The sequence below is a fragment of the Marmota marmota genome, unplaced genomic scaffold (genome assembly GCF_001458135.2).
Source record: "Marmota marmota marmota unplaced genomic scaffold, marMar, whole genome shotgun sequence".
Lineage (NCBI taxonomy): Eukaryota > Metazoa > Chordata > Mammalia > Rodentia > Sciuridae > Marmota > Marmota marmota.
This window is the reverse complement of record NW_025999872.1, coordinates 661131-675687: the sequence shown is the minus strand read 5'-3', so window position 1 is coordinate 675687 and position 14557 is coordinate 661131. Positions and strand designations below refer to the sequence as shown.

At 50.9% G+C, this 14557-nt stretch overlaps 3 protein-coding genes and 2 non-coding genes across 14 annotated transcripts in view; 1 reads left to right on the top strand and 4 right to left on the bottom strand.

Moving 5' to 3' along the window:
- The window catches only part of Plxdc1 (plexin domain containing 1), a 61443-nt gene extending 61084 nt beyond the window's left edge, over window positions 1-359 (bottom strand). Inside the window, exon 1 of the mRNA XM_048785739.1 lies at window positions 179-359. Coding sequence (XP_048641696.1) covers window positions 179-356 — 178 coding nt within the window. The 5' untranslated portion in view covers window positions 357-359. The remainder of the gene's footprint in view (window positions 1-178) is intronic.
- A 1435-nt stretch (window positions 360-1794) lies between these two features.
- On the bottom strand, window positions 1795-1866 carry Trnac-gca. Its single transcript has one exon. It is a non-coding gene; the product is annotated as a tRNA-Cys (tRNA).
- Window positions 1867-2549: 683 nt separating this feature from the next.
- On the bottom strand, window positions 2550-2621 carry Trnac-gca. The gene has a single exon. It is a non-coding gene; the product is annotated as a tRNA-Cys (tRNA).
- A 526-nt stretch (window positions 2622-3147) lies between these two features.
- On the bottom strand, window positions 3148-10945 carry Arl5c (ADP ribosylation factor like GTPase 5C). Of its 10 annotated transcripts, none has more exons than XM_048785392.1 (6): window positions 10152-10435; window positions 9516-9576; window positions 8066-8213; window positions 7308-7391; window positions 6607-6911; window positions 3148-3921 (listed from the first exon to the last, which is right to left on the bottom strand). In XM_048785392.1, exons 1-5 carry the CDS (start codon window positions 10195-10197, stop codon window positions 6621-6623), a joined length of 630 nt encoding a protein of 209 aa, XP_048641349.1. In that variant the 5' UTR covers window positions 10198-10435; the 3' UTR covers window positions 3148-3921; window positions 6607-6620. The 10 variants fall into 10 exon arrangements, with proteins under 10 accessions (XP_048641349.1, XP_015362180.1, XP_048641371.1 ...); XM_015506694.2 differs by having other exon boundaries at window positions 6760-6911; window positions 10152-10416; XM_048785424.1 differs by lacking the exon at window positions 3148-3921 and adding an exon at window positions 8456-8565 and having other exon boundaries at window positions 5474-6911; window positions 10152-10235.
- A 2583-nt stretch (window positions 10946-13528) lies between these two features.
- Rpl19 (ribosomal protein L19) overlaps window positions 13529-14557 on the top strand; it is a 30112-nt gene continuing 29083 nt past the window's right edge. The window contains exon 1 of the mRNA XM_048785375.1: window positions 13529-13534. The gene's annotated coding sequence lies outside the window, so the exon portion shown is untranslated. The remainder of the gene's footprint in view (window positions 13535-14557) is intronic.

The following is a 14557-nucleotide window of genomic DNA, read 5'->3' as shown; positions in this document are numbered from 1 at the left end:
CAGCCTCCCAGCCTCCCCGGCCTCGCAGCCTCGCAGCCTCCCCCGGCCTTCAGCCTCCCAGACTCCCCAAGGATCGGAAGCTACTTGTGATGCAAAAGCAGAGGGGACCGGCGGGGACCCTGGATTGGAGGATCCCCTAGGCACCTTCGGCCGTCCTGCACCCCCACTTGGCCCCTACCTCCCTTCCTCTCCTTTGCTGCCCCCAGGGAAAGCCGGGAGAGAAGTCCCAGGAGGGAGACCCCAGGAAGCGCCCTTGCCATGGCCGTGGGCTCCTGCCACCCGCCTCTTCCAGGCAGCGCGACTTTCTGAGCTGCTCCTCGGAGTCTGTAGGTTTCCGAGGTTTTACTCCAGCGCATCTCCCCCGGTGGCCAGAACCCGGCCTCTCCCCTGCGCGGCCTCCCATCGTGCCCCTCCACACCCCACTTCCAGCAGGGTTTGCCCTCCAGCCCAGCACCCCTGGGGAGCAGGGGCCTGGCTCACCCCCACCCTGAAATAACCTGGACCCCTGTCCCCAAGAAGGCAACTGAGGCACGCGCCGCTCTGGAGGCCCCTGAGGCCAGAGCCAGTCAATCTTCAAAGCCAGCTCCAGAGCCGGCCAGTGTCCCCCACCGCACATCAGGCTCTGGGAAGAGGTTTTTCTTTTTTTCTTCCATATCAGAATAAAAATACCCGCAATTTAGGAGGTTTAATAGACAGCAGCGAATCAGGTCAGGACGCGGAGGTGCCTCTGACCTACTTCGGGGAGGGCAAGGAGCTGGGGGCCCGGGGTAGGCGAGGGGTGAGGGGCTCCTTGACTGCTACAGGGCTGGGGTCTAGGACCAGGAATATTGCAGAGAGGAAGACTATGGACGTGTAGCTCCATGGGGAAGAGTCCCTAAAAGGAGGGATACAGCTGTGGACAGGACAAGAGACAGTTCGGCTGGAGGAAGCAAGTAGACTAGACCTGAGGAAGGAAACGGGAATTAAAGGCTCTTTAATCTCTCAGAATCCCAATTCCTCCCAATTCCTCAGGAACCAAGATCCCAGAGGCGACCTCTTCCAGCCCTAAACCCTCTCTCCACTTACAATGGGAGAAGTAAGCCTGCCTACCAGTGAGTTCTTCGTGATGTCTAACTTAAATCCCAACTTGACCGACGCTCCGAGGAATCCAATAAGCTGCAGTTTCCAGCTGCGGCTTCCTGCTGCCCTCCAGTGGCCACGCGAGGAGCAGCAACGTAGTATTTTGTGGTTCCCGTGCATTTTCCGGCCAGCTCAGGCTCTGTGCCTACCGAGCTCGCGACACTAGGGTCCCTAGCTGCTCGTCCCTACCTCGAGGTTGGAGTGAGAGGTCCCAGGATGGACTTCCAGGTCCGGCCCCGGTGTCTCCGTACATGTGCGTTTCTCGAGTGCCCGCGGTCCGTGTTATAAGGTCTCTGATTTGGCTCAGGCAGAAACAGCAGCTTAAGAGATATTAGAAGCAAACGAGGTGCACATTTTTTAACCTCTAAGATTGTAGAACTCGAGCGTACATCAGGGTCACCTGGAGCGCTTAACGGAGTCCTGGACTCCAGCCCCAAGTTTCTAATTCAGCGGTTATGAGATGAGACCCGGGGATCGACGTTTCTTAAGAGCACCCAGGTGCGGTGGCTGTGTCCTGGACCACATCAACAAAGCCACTGCTCTAGAAGCTCCCACTTCCTGAGTTCACCACCGCTCCTCGACTGCCCCAAAGGCAGGTGGCGAAAGACATAGTAACATAAAAGGTGTGGAAGAGTCAAGAAGCAGTTTTGAAGCAACATGGACCTAGAAAAAGGTAGGGGGCACCCGGATTTGAACCGGGGACCTCTTGATCTGCAGTCAAATGCTCTACCACTGAGCTATACCCCCTCTGCCGGTCGGCCCGCGCGGGAGGCATCATAGTGCTAGTCTTGCGCAGGCGCAGTCGCGCACTATAGCAAAAAGAAGTAGTGTCTGATGTTTGTCAAAAAATAGAATAAAAACCCCCGACTACTTTCATGGAAGCAGAGGGTGTGTTGCCTGAAGCTCTGAGCTAAAGATTCCTACTGGTGGTCTAAGAAAAATGGAAACAGGGTGTGCAGGAGAAGACGTTCAAGAGCCTTCAAGAGTCCTCATTTCGGGGGCGCTCCTCTGGGCCGGGACCCCACTCTCTGGTCCCGCAGAAGCTCCCTACTGCTTCTCGGCGTTTCTTTCTCCTTCCCACACTTTCACGCGGCGTCTCCGGGCCTTCTTTCCCCAGACCGAGCCCAGCCCCCTTCCTGACAGAGAGCCGTCGGGGTCGCTTGCAACCGGGGTGCACCGCCAGCGCCCTACTGCACCTGAGGGGACTGTCCCATATAACCTCCCGGTCGGCCTGAGCAACTCGCCCCACCCGCCCTGCAATCCGCCCTTCGACATAGTCTAAGCGACCGGCAAGGTCCATTACTTTCTCACCTGCTTGCAAAACACAGGGTAACCCCCCGGAGGGGTTCTGCTCCTCTCCTGCCTCGAGTCCGTCACACAATTCCTCAAAAGTGAATGGGGGAACAAAACCCAAAAGATTCAAGCAGGCGAGGGGGCACCCGGATTTGAACCGGGGACCTCTTGATCTGCAGTCAAATGCTCTACCACTGAGCTATACCCCCACTTGTTTTCCCTGGTTCATTAGAATGAATTTGTATGGAATAAGGGCGTGGCAAGATTGATTTCTTCTACATTTTTCGTCTGAATCAGATTATCCTTTTATTAAGGAGAACACAAAATAAAAATATACAATGAGTGCAGCTAAAATTCCTGAGTTCTTTCTCCAATAATCATATCTTGGAAAGATCACAAGTTTAAGACCTACTTGTCACCAGGATCATTCCAGGTCTTCAAGGGAAATAGCCCTGTTCCCTGAATATAGAAGGGCGATATTGGTCTCTATCCTGTCTCCAGCTCTACCTAGAGAAGACTCCTGGACTTTTCCAAACCTGGAAGTCCCTCCTTCTTTTCTCCATGGATCGGAATCAAACCAAGCCCGGGCCCTAGGCCCAGTCAAAAGCTCCCAGTCCTGATTTATCAGGTACTAGTGCCTTCCAGCCTGGTGATAGATCACTGAGCCAAGAAGCCATTCTCCTAGCCAGAGAACTTTCTGGGAGTTTTGCAGAAATAAGATGGAACATTTTTTGATGACATTTATTACTCCTTTATTAAAATATCAATGCAATATTTAAAAAGTCATCACACAAAAACAAAATAAGCAGGTCCTGTAGGAATCTGGAACAATTAGGAGGAGTGGGATTCACATTGGAAGGACACTGAGAGCCAAGGGAATACCACTGCGGGGGGGCGGGGGGGGGGGCGCTTACAGCCCCCAAACTGCAGTCAGAGTCAGCATCTCAGAAGGAGTGGGAAGTTCCTACCCCTCCCAGGTTTTGGCCCTACCCTCCTGCCTCCAAGCCACCTTCTTCATCCTTCTGGAATCTCAAAGAGTATGGGACAAAAATGAGAGACTTTCTAGAAAGCTGGAGAGGGTGGATATTGTTAAGAAATGAGAAGCAATTTCAACGACCTCTTACTTCCCACGAGTTTCCTACAGACAGGTTGAGGGCTGAGAAGGAGAGGGCTCCACTTTCTAATCCCCCAGCACATCACAGCTTCCCTGATGTCTCCAAGAAGGACACTTGCATCCATGGAGTGAGGGGCAGTTTTTTCTGTTGTCCTGTCTGTTATCAATCCAGGACTTACAGTCCTGCTCCTCAATGAAGGCTTGGGTAGATGGTGGCAATCTCCCTGTCCGTAGCTGGCTCTGCTCCCACCAGAGAATCATAGAAAGGTAAAGTGGCATTTGAGTTTTTCACCCATGTTGACCATGCAGAACCCCCAACATGTCTCATTGGCCTCAGGCTGGGACATCATTTGGCAGTGGCCTGAGACTGCATCCACTGGAGCCCTGCTGGCAGCCTGCCGGGAGGAGAAACAGGGCAAGGATCAGCATTTCCCATAAAGAAGATGGCCATCAAGCCCAAGGCCTCTGCCCAGAGCAGACTGAGAGAGTAGCCAAAGTTACATCTATTCATTTAATCCACAAACTGATTTGAGTTCTTGCAATGCATCAAGTACCCACTGTGCCCAGGGGCTGAAGTGACTCTTGAGAAGCCATCCTGCCCTCTGAGGCTTACAGCATGGAAGAGGATATAGAGACTAAGCAAATGGTCCAGCAAATAATCCTATAGCTACATACTGGGACTAAAGTTAAGAAGATATACAGAAGGTTCCAGATGCCTGGGAGTCAGGGAGGGCTTCTTGGAGAAACCATCCTAGAGATCCAACTTCCTGGATGCCTTAGTAGTAACTCAGGTAAGCCTCTCATGTCCCCTCCCACCTGCTCTGTCACTAGGGTAAGTGGCAGGGTGACTTCAAAGGCCTAGGAAGAAGCTCCATATGCAAGTTTTCCTGTGTGATACTAAGCAACTCCAGAGCAAGGGTGGAGCCTTGGCCATCTCTGTATTGTCCCCAGTCCTCACCTGGCACAGAGATGACATGGTGAGTACTTAGAAAATGCTAGTTGCATTGAACTGACTGTGAGCTAGGGGGAGGGGAGGGGAGGGTCCTCCTGATCCAGCACAGACAGGTACACTCCCAGAAATGTGGGAGCCCTTGTATTGACTTGCCTATAGTCTCCTCTTTTTCAAAAAGATATCTATGAGGTTGGGAGTAGTTCAGTGGTAGAGTGCTCACCCAGCATGTCTAAGGCCCTGGGTTCAACTCCCAGCACCACAGAACAAAATAAACAACAAAAAAAAGACATCTGGGTCTCCAGCTGCTACCATTCCACTCGAGAGGTGAAAGAAAAGGAAATTCTATAGGCTCAAGGGAGAGCCCTCCCTAGGTGGTCCAGTCCACTACAAACACGTTCTGGGGAAATCCACGTTCTCTGCCCAAATCCCCCTCCACTGGGCTTCTGTCTCCCAAAATATACTCTGAATCCCGTGAGAACTCAAGGGGAACTCAGGCAGCAGGATACGCCCTATTCCCAGCAGGAATAATCTTAAACCTTAAACCTGGAACCTAAACTGGGAACGCCCTAAACACGATTATCTTAAACCGGGAACACCCTAATCCGCCTTGGTCCTTGAGCAAGGTCACCTACATTCAATGTCACTGCAACATGTCAGCAACATGGGGTACGCTGGCAAGGAAATTGTCATACCTACTTGGCTAATGGCTCCCAGCAGTCCACAATGTAGGTGTGTGCTCAAGAGCAACCTTCTCAGCAGCCCCTCCCTGAATATCTCATCTAAAACTGCAATATTCAACTGGGGACACATGGTAACACTTGCCTATAGTCCCCAAATTTGGGGGAGGCTGAGGCAGGAGGACTGCTTGAACCCAGGAGCTCAAAGCCAGCCTCCACAACAAAGTGAGAACCCCATCTCAAAAATTAAAATTGTGGCTGGGTGAGGTGGCACACAGTTGTAATCCCAGCAATTTAGGAGGCTGAGGCAGGAGGATTATAAATTCAAGACCAGCCTCAGCAATTGAGACCCAAATAAAAAATAAAAAGGACTAGGGATGTGACTCAGTAGTTAAGTGCCCCTGTACCCTCCCCACTCCCCAAGATTGCAACATTCCTACCAATCTCCCTTTCCTTCCCCAACATAACGGTTATCTTTTTGGTACCTGGGATTGAACCCAGGGACACTCAAACCAAACTGAGCCACATCCCCAACCCTATTTCTTTTTAAATTTTTTTCTTTTAGTTGTCAAAGAACCTTTACCTTCTTTGTTTATGTGCAATACTGAGAATTGAACCCAGTGCCTCACACATGCCAGGCAACCGCTCTACGACTGAGCCACAATCCTAGCTGCCCCCACAATCCTAGCTGCCCCCAGCCCTATTTTGTATTCTATTTAGAGACAGGGTCTCATTGAGTTACTTAGCACCTCCCCTTTGCTGAGGCTGACTTTGAACTTGCCATTGATCCTCCTGTCTAAGCCTACTGAGCCACTGGGATTACAGGCATGAGCCACCGTGCTCAACAACATTTATCATTTTTTAACTTACTAAACATATTTTTTGGCTTATTGTCTGTCTTCCCCACTGGAATCCAGGTCCATGAAGGTAGGAGTTTCTGTTTTGTTTTCTGCTATTTCTCCAATACCCAAAACACTACTGGCACAAAGTAGGTATTTGATAAAAATCTGTTGATGGAATGGTGTCATGGACTCTTGGCAGAAATTCAAAGATGGTGGCACACGCCTGTAATCCCAGTCTCTTGGGAGGCTGAGGCAGAAGGATTGAAATTTCAAATCCATCCTCAACAACTTAGTGAGGCCTTAAGCAACTTAGCAAGACCCTGTCTCTAAATAAAATAGAAAAAAGGGCTGGGGATGTGGCTCAGTGGTTAAGCATCCCTGGGTTCAATCCCTAGTACTTCCATCCCCTAGGTCTTTGGACCCTAGGTCTTTCCATGACTGTCTCTTTCTCTTCATTTGGGTCTCGTTTGGGTTTCACCTCAAAAACCACATCTCTAGGAGAGGCCATCCCTGACCACCAGACCTAAATCAGACCCACCTGGCCCTTGTGTTTGTGTGAGGATTACCTCTCCATTAGAAGGCCCTGAAGAACGGGGACACACAGCTTACCCTCTCACCCAGTTTCAACAATTCAACCCCTTTCCATCTGATTTGGCCCAGTCACCAACCATGAGCCAGAGTCTGACAGGACCAAGACAGGAGAGGGATTCTGGTGACCACTTGTCCATTGGTGGGCCAGACCCAGGTCTGGCAGCCACTAACCCTTCCCCAGTCAGGGCACAGCAGCCTTGTATATGCCACGGATGGTCTCTGATGGCGCTGAGAGTGAGGAACTGGGAGATCTCCACCGTGGTCATGGAGTCCTTCACATCCTGCTTGTTGGCAAAGATCAGCACTGAAGCATCTCGAAGTGCCTGGGGAAGAAGAGCCACAGCCCTGTCAGCCAGAAGCCTCCTTCCTCCTCCTGCCAGTCCTCTCCACTCCTGCCCCAGCCTCCCAGGTGGGCCCCACTCCAACAGTAGCAACCACATCTGATGACAGCGACAAGTCATGGGATGCCTGCAACCAGCTCCTATAATCCTTACAACAACCTCAGGAGGTAGGAATCCACGAGCAAGAAGAGGGGACAGACCTTAAACCAGCAACTCTGACTCCTGTGACCAGTTGTTCTGAGGGCACTGTCATCCTTCATCTTCAATAAACTAGCCCTCCCCATACTGCTGGGATAATGACGAGGAAGTCAGGAATGGACCTCAGAGAAGCTGAGTGACTAGCCTGAGGACACACAGCTAGAACCCCAGGAAGCTTACCTCATGGGCCAGCATCTTGTACAGCTCCTCCCGAGTGGTGGGCAGCCGATCCCGGTCTGTGCTGTCAATCACGAGGATGACGAACTGGCCAGCAGAGGGGAGCCTTAAGGAGCCGGCTTCCTCTTTGTGAAAGTATTTCCTGCCCACTGTCCTCTGAACTGCCCACATGCCAGCTCCATAGAAAAGGAACCGAGCTGCCTCATGATCTCACAACCTGGTCCCATTTTAATTGGCTTTTCTATCCAGACAGAGGAAATACAGAGCAAACCTGATTGTGTACCAGAGGCCGTGCTAAGCCCTGGGTGCTCAGGACTCCATTTAGGCCTCACACCAATGCTGTGGGCTTGGTGCTGTTATTACTTCCATTTTACAAAGGAGGGTAACCTCAGTGAGGTTAGGAATCTTGCCCTTGGCCACACAGCTGATGAGTGGCAGCTCTGTCTCTTGTTCTACTTCTGCCAAATGAGAAGACAAGGCCTTCAGAGACTAAGGGCTCATGCTATCCAGTGCATCAGACTGGAAACTGCCAGAAGCAGACAGGCAGGATTAAAAAAAAAAAAAATCTTTACAGGCACTGCACTGGGTTAAGTGTTTGGCCTCTATGCCTTCCCTCTTGTCTGAGTGTTATTTAATTTCACTGTGACTCAGAGAGGTCATTATTAGGTCACTTCACAGAGGGGGAACCCAGGTTAAGAGGGGGCACTGGCTAACATCACACAGTTGCCTTGGAGATCCCCCAGCCCTGGCGACCTCCTCACCTCCGTGTTGGAGTAGTATGTGCTCCAGGTGGAGCGCAGAGCCTCCTGTCCCCCGATGTCCCACATGAGGAAGTGGGTCTTCCGAAGAACAATCTCCTCCACATTGCTGCCAATGGTGGGACACGTGTGAACCACCTCATTGGTCAAACTGAGGAGGTAGAAAAAGGTTCTAAGACCATGGCCTAGCCCCCTCCCAGCTCTGGTCTCCAGCTCTGGTCCACTTCCTGGGCAGCTGAGTCTAACTAAGAACTCCAACCCAGGTAGACCAAGCACCTGCCTGGGCAAGGGGAAATGAAAACAGAATGAGACCCCAGTGTTGTCCAGGCTTAGCCCTGGGGTGGGGGGGACATTAGAACTATCTTTTCAAATTTAAATTTGAAGTTGAATCACCTGCAGATTTGATCCAGTGGGTTTGGGCTGCCCAGGACTTTACATTTCTAACAAGCTCCCAGATCATGCTCCCACTTCCAGTCTGTGGACCACACTTGGAATCTCAAGGGCTGAGGAAAATGAGACAGATAAACCAGCGAGGTGGTGCAGGCCTTTTATCCCAGCGGCTCAGGAGGCTGAGACAGGAGGATCATGAGTTCAAAGCCAGCCTCAGCAACAGTGAGGTGATAAGCAACTCAGTTTAGACCCTGTCTCTAAATAAATACAAAAAAGGGCTTGGGATGTGGCTCAGTGGTTGAGTGCCCCTGGGTTCAATCCCCNGCACACACACACACACACACACACACACACACACACACACATATATATATATATATATATATATATATATAGAGAGAGAGAGAGGTTCAAAACACATATATATGTTTAGAGACAGGGTCTTTCTGAGTTGCTTAGAGCCTTGCTAAATTGTTGAGGCTGGCTTTGAATTCGGGGATCCTCCTGCCTCAGTCTCCGGAGCTGCTGGGATTACAGGCGTTTTCTCTAATTTTAGAAAAACATTTACATTTATTACTTTTCCAGGGGAAAAAATATATATCCTATGTAAATAAAGTACTTTGGTGGCTCCATCTCGGTAGAGATGTTGTCCAGACTGAACACTGGGAAAGTTCCCACATTTGGCTTTTGACTCAGCTACAAGTCTTATGCAGAAACTGAGGAGCCTAACCAGACCCAATGCTGGCGCTCCTGGAGCTGATGGCTTTGGATTTCAAGTTGGAGGTCAAAGCTAAAGGTAAGGTGCAGGACTGAGAAAAAAGGACCTGCCACCAGCAGGGGCAGACGGCAGGAACCATGGGGACTGGGGCTGCTCATACAGTGCAGGATCCCAAAGCCAGGCCCACCGTCTCTATACCAGGAGGGTCACACCAGCTTCCCTCATCACTGCTCTCTGTTACTGGGGAGCCGGGGAACCCAAGGAAGGGCTCCAACTATTGGTCCAAATGCCGGTCAGTCTGGTAGGGGGCCCAGCCCTTTCTCTCCCCACCCAGAAGTCACTTACAACTGATAGAGAATGGTGGTCTTTCCTGCATTGTCCAGTCCCACGATGATGACCTTGTGCTCTGGAGGCATCCGGGGAAGGTCAGAGTCAGAGCCAAACCCGATGTCCAAGGGACTGTGTGCTCCCAGCAGGGCTCCCAGGAAGACCAGTGTTCCCAGCTGGCCGAGGGATCTCTGCCCACCGCACCACTTCTACTTCCCAATCGGCCGGGAGGACGCCTGCACCACTCCCGGTCAGTGGCAAAGAGAACCGAGTCCCACCTCCCTCCAAATTTCTAGAAGCGATTGCCTGAAGGGTCCGGGGTGCTCTGGGCTTGCCAAGAGGAGGGGTCTGGAGAAAGATCCAAGCGGTAATTGCAGGAAACCGAAAGCGGCTCCCCCAGCCCTGCCCCGTAGCGGTTTAGCGGGGAGGAAGGAGACTCGCCCAACTCTGCAGCGCACCCGGGGACTCACGGAAGCATGGAGCCCGGGAGAAACCGGCTGGGAGAAGAACAGAGGAGACCGTGGAGCAGGCAAGGAGCACGCACGCGGACTCTAGTAGTCCGAGGTCCCTCAGCCTGTCTGCCCAGACGATTGAGGGAGCCTCAGGAGACCACAGGATCAAAGCGGTTGCTGGGATGCCCTATGTGCCTCTTACCCTGATTCCCAAAGATGCCCATCAACTTGGCGATCAGCTGTCCCATGGCACGTCCCTAGCTGGGTAGGTGAAGGACTCGGGGGCCTGGGGGCAAGAATCTAGCCCAAGGGTTTCGAGCCCCGCCCCCGAGGGAGGGCCAGAAAGGCTTAGCCCGTGAGGACCGAGGAACCCCACCTCGCAGGTGGGACTTAGAGGTACACGGGACTCATCTCTCGCGTGCGCAGTGAACATTACAGCGATGATGAGCTGCCTGTCCAGGGCCCTGGAGGTGCAAAGAACAATGAAGTCCCAGACTGCACCCTCCTCTTGGCCCTGAAAAAAAAAACTGAAGTTCTCTCTGTGTTCTGCTCCCAGGCTGCAAATCAAGGGAATCTAAGCACTGCGGTGCACCAAACAATCCTAGCTCTCCCTCCTCTACCCGCTAGAGCAAAACCCTAGACTGAAGCAAAATCCGAGGCGACACAACTTCTGCACCTACCAGCGGGACAGAGAGAGGGCTTTCTGGTCCTCTCTTAGCTGGGAGAACATTCCAGCCTTCCGTCTTCTCTAGTTGTTTTGCTAGTGAAAGTCTTGTGGGCCCACTCAAAGTGGACTCCCCAGGGAAAGGGCAGGGTCTCCCTTCCTCCTGTAGGTCCCTCCGGCTAGGCAACATCTAGAGAGAAATTGGGGCTTCTACAATCCATTGACATACCACATGCTCAGCAGCTGATCTCATGATTGGGTGTCTGGAGACAAAGATGGAGCAAGAAAAGATTCCCCAACCAGAGACCCTGCAGAGGGTCCCAGACATTAAGACCCAGCAGAGAAGAAAAAATTATTTTTGTTTGTCTAGGTTTTGGTTTTCTTTTTCTTTTTTCTTTTTTATTTATTTATTTATTTATTTTTAAATTTTTGAGACAGGGTCTTCCAGGGCTCAAGTGATCCTCCTGCCTCAGCCTCCCAGGCAGAGGAGAACAATGAGACTAAAGAGAACCAGAAGACCAAGCAGGAGAGAAAGGAGGATATTCTTGTTTGTGGATTTCCTTCTTTGCACAAACTTGGAAAAAAAACAGAAAACAAAAAGAGAAGTGGGAAAGGCAAATCAACACATCAAAGCGCCTGATCCTTCCACCTTACTGCCTCTGTCCCCACAGCCCCAATGTGGCTCCCTCGGATGATGTAGCAAACCTTCAACTGACCTGTTTCTGCTCCCCCCCTTTCCCAGAGCACCCTCCTCGAAGCTCTATTAGCCTTCTAAAAGCACAGCTCAGCATCTGTTATTCCCACCCACAGCCTTCAATGGCTCTCTATTGCCCACTCGCTCTGGATCAGCCTTCTAACCTGGCATTCAAGATCCTCCAGCAACAGTCCCCACCTGCTTTTGCAGTTTTACCTCCCGGGTTTTGCATCCACTGCTCCCTGCCCTTATATGTCCAGCTCTTTCCCACTTTGCCCTTCCTCCTGCATTCCCTCCACATGAATGCCTTACACCTACTCAGAAAGGGAAAATGCCTGGAACTCACTAGCTGCCTTCCCGTAAAGCCACCTATTCTCAAGCTCCCACCACATGGAATCTCTCTCCACGCTGGGGCCATAGAATGGCTTGTTTCTCTCAATCACCTGTGAACCCTAGAGGCTGGGTTTCCTATCTTGTTCACGTGGGGACTGATGTGGTGGAGCACACCTATAATCCAGTGTCTTGGGAGACTGAGAAAGGAGAATTACAAGTTTAAAGCCAGCCTCACCAACTTAGCAAGTCTCTCCCAACATTTAAAAAAAAAAAAAAATTAAAGGTCTAGGAATGTGGCTCAGTGGTTAAGCGCCCCTGGGTTCAATCTCCAGTACCCAAAAAATAAAAAAGGAATGGGGTGTAGAGCATCCCTGGGTTTAATCCCCAGTACAAAAAACAAAAGAAAAATGGGCACAGGATTGAGGGAGACTAAAAAGTTTGTGGAAAGCAGAGGCAAACAGCTCACTACATAAAGACTTTTGATTCACCCAGTTTGGTGCCCAGAGAGATAGAAGCCTAGAAAAGTGAACTTCAAGCCCATTTGGGCTGTTTTCATTTCAGCCCTAGGAAAGAAGGGTCTGGGACTGGGGCTGGTGGGGGCCAGGAGGGTGCTGGGGGAAGCAACAGTGCTTTAAGTGATTTTACCATCTGTTTCCTGGGAGAGAAAGGAACCTTTAAGTGCCTTCCCCCGACACACACACATACCCAATTGCAGAATTGAAAGTGACACTGCAAACTGGGAGCACATTCAATAAACAGACAAGATCTGCCTGCATCAGGAGGCCCAGGACTGGGCTCTTAGGAGGCATTCATCCATTCACTCATTCATCTGTTTATTTCACAAATATGAGTCAAACACAACCAAGCAGCCAAATCATCCAGCCTGGGTCTCCACGGACCCTTCAAGTCTGGAGAGGGAGATAAACACACATGTGCACACATACTCTCACACTCTGAGAGACAGCAAAGTGGGCACCCTTCTTCAAGGAAACAATTACTGGAGTTAACACAAGATGTCTCTTTAGCATACTAGACTGGGACACCCCCTTGACCCTGGCCCATGGTGACCTCAGCTCAGCTTGCTTTATTTTACTACAGTGGAAACCTTAGTTCACACCTGGTACTTGTGGCCTACCCCACTTCAGCTCACTTAGGGGCAGAATCCTCCACAAAATGTAAGCAGCTAGCCAGGGAAGCAGGTAAAGGAAGGGTGCCAGGTAGGAAGGGTCCCCAAGGCTTCACTTCCTGAGTCCGTGGGGGCAATCAGAGCAGCAGAGCCTGCTGACGACATGGCTGTTGAAATCCTCACATGCTGACAACCACATGTGCTGACTGAGCAGCCAACTTTGGTTAAGGGTTTGTGGTTACCAAGAAACAAGAATTTCTCCCCATTTCTCAGTATCTCCAGCTAGAAATGTCCTTGCCTGCAAGTTCTGAGCAAAGGTAACTTCAGGCAGAAGGTACATGAGAGGAGACAGAAACACTCAGACCCCTGCTTCCTCCTCCTCCCCAACCCCTTACCCCCAACCCTTGCAGAAGCTGGTGCATCCTGGGGCAGAGGAATTAGCACTGGACTTGGGGGTCACAGGAATCGAAATGTGAATTTGACTCCTTTGCTCTATGGCTGTGTAATTACAGACTAGTCGCTTAGTCTCTCTGAACCTCTCTGCAGAGGTTCAGCTCATTGTGCCCAGCTGTCTTCTCTTCTCCCCTCAAATGTCCCACAGGAAACTTAAACCCCTTTATGCAAAGCCAGACTCATTACTTCTGCTCTGATCTGTTTTTAACCTTCTTTTGTCTGGGAAGACTACCACCCACTGTCACCCTCTCCCTTACTGGCTACCTCTACTTGTTCTTCAAGAGCTCTGGATTCTATCTGCTAGATGTCACTGTGGTCTAAGGCACAGCCTCATTTCCACCTTAGTGTCCAGCTATTTCCAAGTGAGGCCCTCCAATTCATGCTCCAACCAAAGCAATCTTGTCATTGCTATTTATAATCCTTCAATTTCTTTCTTTTTTGGGGGAGGAACTGGAGATTGAACTCAGGAGCACTCAACCACTGAACCATATTCCCAGCCCCTTTTTGTATTTTATTTAGAGACAGGGTCTCACTGAGTTGCTTAGCAACTCACTGTTGCTGAGGCTGGCTTTGAACTCACGATCCTCCTGTCTCAGCCTCCTGAGCCGCTGGAATTACAGGCACAGGCCACCACATCTGGCTAATCCTTCAATTTCTGAGCACTAGCTTAAGAACAAAAAATAAACCTTTTGGGGTACAGAGGATTAAATACAGGGGTGCTCTGCTACTGAGCTACATCTCCAGTGCTTCCCTGGGTTTTAGATAAGGTCTCACTGTGTTGCCCAGGCTGAGCCTTGAACTTGTGATCTTCCTGCCTGAGTAGCTGGGATTACAGGTGTTCACCACCATGCCCAGCAAAAACCAAATGGCCTGCTCCTGTCAACCCCTCTCTGGCCTCCACCTCACCATGCTTTGTTAGTGAAGTGCCAAAAACTTGTCATGCATGTGCCTGGTTCCTCTGCCTTGAACACCCCCCTACTTTTCTATCTGGCTTAACCTCTGACTTTGCTTCTAGACTCCAAGCAAGCCTCACCTCCTCTATGAAGACTTCCCTGATTTCCCCAGGGTGAGAGTGTGACCCTTTTCCAGGTTCCCACATTACCAGTGCTTCTCACAGCACACAGCTCATGTTCAGTACTGGAATTGTCTGCGGCTCTCAACTTGCCCCTGATACCTAGGAGGTGCCTAATAAATGTATGTCCAGTGAATAAACAAGGAACAAATGATCAATCCCATGGGAAAGTGGTGGAAAGAGTACCAAGCTGGAGGTAGAGACCCGGCTCTTATCAACTTTGCCATAAACCCTCTGGGGAGCTCCAGTCAGCCACCTGACACCTG